A 4,702-nucleotide genomic window follows, 5' to 3' on the forward strand; every position below is an offset into this window, starting at 1 on the left:
CTTCCATAATTTTGGCCATCCTCTGTCCCTTTTTCTATTGAATGCCTCTCCTTTTCTATTCCTTCCTCTCTTCCACTTACCTTATAGAGATTCTTATTACCTCACTTTGTAACTTATACATGTTAAAATATGATAGATGTTTATTATAAACATCTTATTTATTGAAGTGGAAAAATTCTCAGAAAAGCCATTTCTATTCATTTTTTTCAAATATACAATACTGTATCAAGGACTTTCTACTTATTAGTCTATATATATAGCATGTTTACTCATTAGCAGTAGTGACTACTGCTCAGTCAAGCCCACTGGCTGATGATGACAATAAGAGTGGCAGGCAGTAAACAGCTTTAAGCAATTCAGCTGCTAGAACAGACACCTTTCAAGACTACTGTTTTTCTTGACATACATCAGCTCTTATGAACTGTCGAACTGTGAAACTTGGTATCAACGTTACTTTTTTGTTGTTCAAAGTAATGACAGATTGTTGTGTTTAATGATGAATATTTTTACAATGGAACTTCACATGGATCTCTCGTTCTTGCATGCATCTCTTAACTCAACCAAATTGAAATATTTCTACTGTTATAAGGTACCCTATGATTCATCACAGTTGTTTAATATACATGGTATATTGAGAGAGCCTTCACACATGCCAATGTTTCATCGTCATGCATGGTATATTGAAAGAGCCTTCACACATACCAATGTTTCATCGTCATAAGTATAAATTAATAAAACAAGTGAAACCAAAAATAATCCATAATTGTTTTTTTTTTTATTTTCAACTGAGATCAGTTCAAATAAATAGCACAGGGGTTGAGCAGATGGCTCAAACTCTGTCTAGCTTGAGATTCAAATTGCATCAAACCAAAGTTTGTGTGTTTTCTCTTCTGTAAATATGTAAAATACATTTAGATTTGGAAAATAAATTAACATGAAATTTTGATGACAGAAGGTTTTAATTCAGATCATTTTAGAACAGGAAGTTTTGTATCATAGAACTAGGGATGGTCATGAGCAGACTGATGTGAAAAGGATTAAAACATCTCATCTAATCCAGTTGGTAACTTTTCACAGATCACAAGGATATTTAACGCCAGCGTTAAACCTTGCTTCCCATGTCATTAAAAAAATTAGATATGCTTCTTCCTCCGGGAAAGAAGGTAGTCTTCAGCAGGGTAATTTTCTTTACAGAAAACTCAGTACCTACTTTAGTAATGCTAATGGAACTAAGTCTGTGTTTCACTGAGTCTCTTTTGAAAAACATCACAACACTCTTATAGTAGATTCAAATTTTAGAGTCTTTGGGAGTAACCAATTCAGTCTTTTTATCTTCATGTTCAATTGGTTGTCTCCTGACTGTTTGAGATTGTTCAGGGTACCTTGTGTGTGTTGCCAAGTGTCTCTGGTACCCTGTGTCTGTCTGAAACTGTCCAAATTCTCTCTGATCTCTCTGCATCTGTTCAGGGTACCTTGTGTGTGTTGCTAAGTGTCTCTGGTACCCTGTGTCTGTCTGAAACTGTCCAAATTCTCTCTGCATCTGTTCAGGGTACCTTGTGTGTGTTGCCAAGTGTCTCTGATACCCTGTGTCTGTCTGAAACTGTCCAAATTCTCTCTGCATCTGTTCAGGGTACCTTGGGTGTGTTGTCAAGTGACTCTGGTACCCTGTGTTTGTCAGAACCTGTCCAGATTCTCTCTGAATCTGTTCAGAGTACCTTGTGTGTGTCACCAAGTGACTCTGGTACCCTGTGTCTGTCTGAAACAGTCCAAATTCTCTCTGATCTCTCTGCATCTGTTCAGGGTACCTTGTATCTTCTTGAAACAGTTCAGAGTTTTCCTGATACCTCTGCAACTGCTCAGGGCCTTTACTGTCTGTCATAAACTCATAGCAACTTGTGCTTTTCTGAAACACTGTGGAGTCTTTCCGATGCCTCTTCCAGTGCTCAGGGACTTCCTCATATGTCATAAACTGCTCCCAGCACTTTGAGGAAGTCTGAGACAATCCATAGTCTCTTTTATCACTCTGCAATTGCTCAGAATGTTTCCTATCTGTTTGAAACAGTTCATCATGTTGGCAAGCTCTACTACTGCTGAGCAAATTTGAAACATTAATTTCTGCACATTCTTGTGCACTTCCAAGCCATGTTCTATCATAATTTTCTGAAGATTGTAACCTCCCAAAATTGTCAGAGAACAAAGAGCTTGTGAAAGAAGAACCTCTCCTTGTTTGTAAAACAGTTGATGAATCAGAGTCACTGCAAAATAATGAATCAAGTGTTTCGAGACTTGGATTGGGATCCCTATTTTTCAAAGCCCCAAACCCAACAGAGGGGGTGTCACTAAAGTGTGAAATAGACATGTGGTTATGATTCCTGTTGCCCGTTTTCTGTCTAGGTGGATCTAAATTCAGACGCCTTAGCAGCTCCAATGGATCCTGGGCCTTACATTTAATAATGGGTTTCTTATTGTTCATACTGCACTGCCGAACATAATCCCTAACACCATGAACAGCTGTTCCTAAACTTCTTAAATTTTCTTTTAAGGTATCTAGTTGAGATATGGTACGATAACCATTTTCTTCAATGGTTTTAAGCAACACTGTACACCTAGGTTTTACCCATGTTAAAGAACTTTCCTGTGTATCAAAACGTTGAGGATCAACAAGGCTTCCTTCTGGGAGAATTGGTACTTCTGATTTCATTTCCTTTGGATTACTTAAAGCTGAACTGAAATTCTCTCCATTTTTAATCTGTCGTTCAGAAAAACTTTGAGATGTCAGGCTTCCAAGAAGTGAGACATTGGGCAACATTGTATCTTGTCTTAAACAATCTTCTTCTTGCTGACTTGAAGAGGTGAATGTTTGATTTACTGTACCTGAAGAAGGGCAAATGTTTTCTCCTCCGTCTTCACTTAAAGACACTGAATTGAAAAGTAAATCAAACTTGGGCATGTTTTTGTCATGTTCGTCATTATTTGTGTCGGAAGCAATGTTTCTGAATTTATTCAAACGGGCAGTAAAATTCTGGGAACTTGACTGATTGTATTCAGGTGAAGAAGGAGCCAATCCACAGGGAGCTGAATGCTCTGTAGAAACGTTCTGTGAATTAATATTGCAAAGACTTTCCACATAAATTTCTTTCTTGCTCATTTTAAACTTAATGGCTTCTTTACAAGCGAGACAAGTGAAAGGTAAGTTCAGCAAATCGTGCCGAAATGGAATATTTTCTTTTAGATTGTTCTCAATTTTGACATACCAATCGTAGAGTTCTTTGTAGTTCTTTTGTGCTCCATTACTAATTGAATGGAAATGGTACAGCCTCTGCAACTCGGAATGCAGTTTGGTTAAGTATTCTTGACATTTCTGGATAAGAAAAATATAACAGGCCTTAAACGAAGAGAACATAGAGTTAGTGATATTTATGATGATGTTGGTGGTGGTGGTAATGATGATGGTGGTGATGGTGATGATGATGGTGGTGGTGGTGATGATGATGGTGGTGATGGTGATGATGATGGTGGTGATGATGATGGTGGTGGTGGTGATGATGATGGTGGTGATGGTAATAATGATGGTGATGATGATGGTGGTGGCAGCTGTGATGACAACAATGACAATATGATGGTAATGATGACAGTGATGATGAAGATGGTGGGAGTGATGGTGGGAGGGATGATGATGATGATGACAACAATAAGAAAGAGAATAAGGATGATCTAAGACTACTGGCTGCTGCTGTTGTTGTTGTTGTTGAAGTTATGGCACCCTGGTACACACAATTTTCCTTGATGGTCAGTTCCAATCAAACATGCAAGGCTGTCAGCTGAATGACCCTACAAGGCCACACAGATCTGTTGTTCCAGACACACCATGCCACCCCACCGACAGCTAAACACTAACGTCCAATGATGAATCAGATGTCCTGTGGACAAAGACAGCACCATGTCCAGTCTAATTCCGTATGGCCATCCATTCTGGTGATGGCACACAATAAAATCAACACAGTTTTTTTCATTTTTTTTTTAATGATAATGGTAAAAATTCATCACCATTGTCATTTAGTGTCAGTTTTCCATGCTGGCATGGGTTGGATGGTTTGAATGAGAGTAGTAAGTCAGAGAGCTGCACCAGGTTCCAGTCTGATTTGGCTTGGTTTCTACAGCTGGATGGTCTTCCTCACGCCAACCATTCCATAGAGTGTACTGGGTGCCTTTTATATGCCAGTGGAATTGGTGTCTTTTACGTGTGAGTGGTATGGCTGCCTTGTGTCACTAGCATGGGTGCCTTTATATGCCACTACCCCCAGTGATTTTTACATGGTACCATTGCCTGTGATTTTTACATGACACCATCACCAGTGATCGGATCCAGTGCAACACTTGTCCTCATAACTGATGGGGAGAGAGAGGGGGGAGAGAGAAGAGGGAGGGATTGAGAGAAAGAGAGGGGAGCGAAAGAGGGAGGACAGGGAGAGAGAGAAAGGATAGGGAGAGAGAGAGGGGGAGAGAGAAGAGGGAGAGATGGAGAGAAAGAGAGAAGAGTGAAAGAGGGAGGACAGGGAGAGAGAGAGAGAGAGAAGAGAGAAACGATAGGGAGAGAGAGGGGGAGAGATGGAGAGAAAGAGAGAGGAGCGAAAGAGGGAGGACAAAGAGAGAAGAGAGAGAAAGGATAGGGAGAGAGAGAGGGGGAGAGAGAAGAGGGAGA

General features: G+C 39.9%; 1 protein-coding gene across 1 annotated transcript in view; it reads right to left on the reverse strand.

The window, feature by feature from the left end:
• Positions 1-753: 753 nt before the first annotated feature.
• The window catches only part of LOC106874516 (uncharacterized), a 120,878-nt gene continuing 116,929 nt past the window's right edge, over positions 754-4,702 (reverse strand). The window contains exon 10 of the mRNA XM_052976891.1: positions 754-3,361. Within this exon, the coding sequence (XP_052832851.1) occupies positions 1,289-3,361 (2,073 nt within the window). The 3' untranslated portion in view covers positions 754-1,288. The remainder of the gene's footprint in view (positions 3,362-4,702) is intronic.

The sequence above is a fragment of the Octopus bimaculoides genome, chromosome 26, assembly GCF_001194135.2.
Source record: "Octopus bimaculoides isolate UCB-OBI-ISO-001 chromosome 26, ASM119413v2, whole genome shotgun sequence".
In the NCBI taxonomy this organism is placed as follows: domain Eukaryota; kingdom Metazoa; phylum Mollusca; class Cephalopoda; order Octopoda; family Octopodidae; genus Octopus; species Octopus bimaculoides.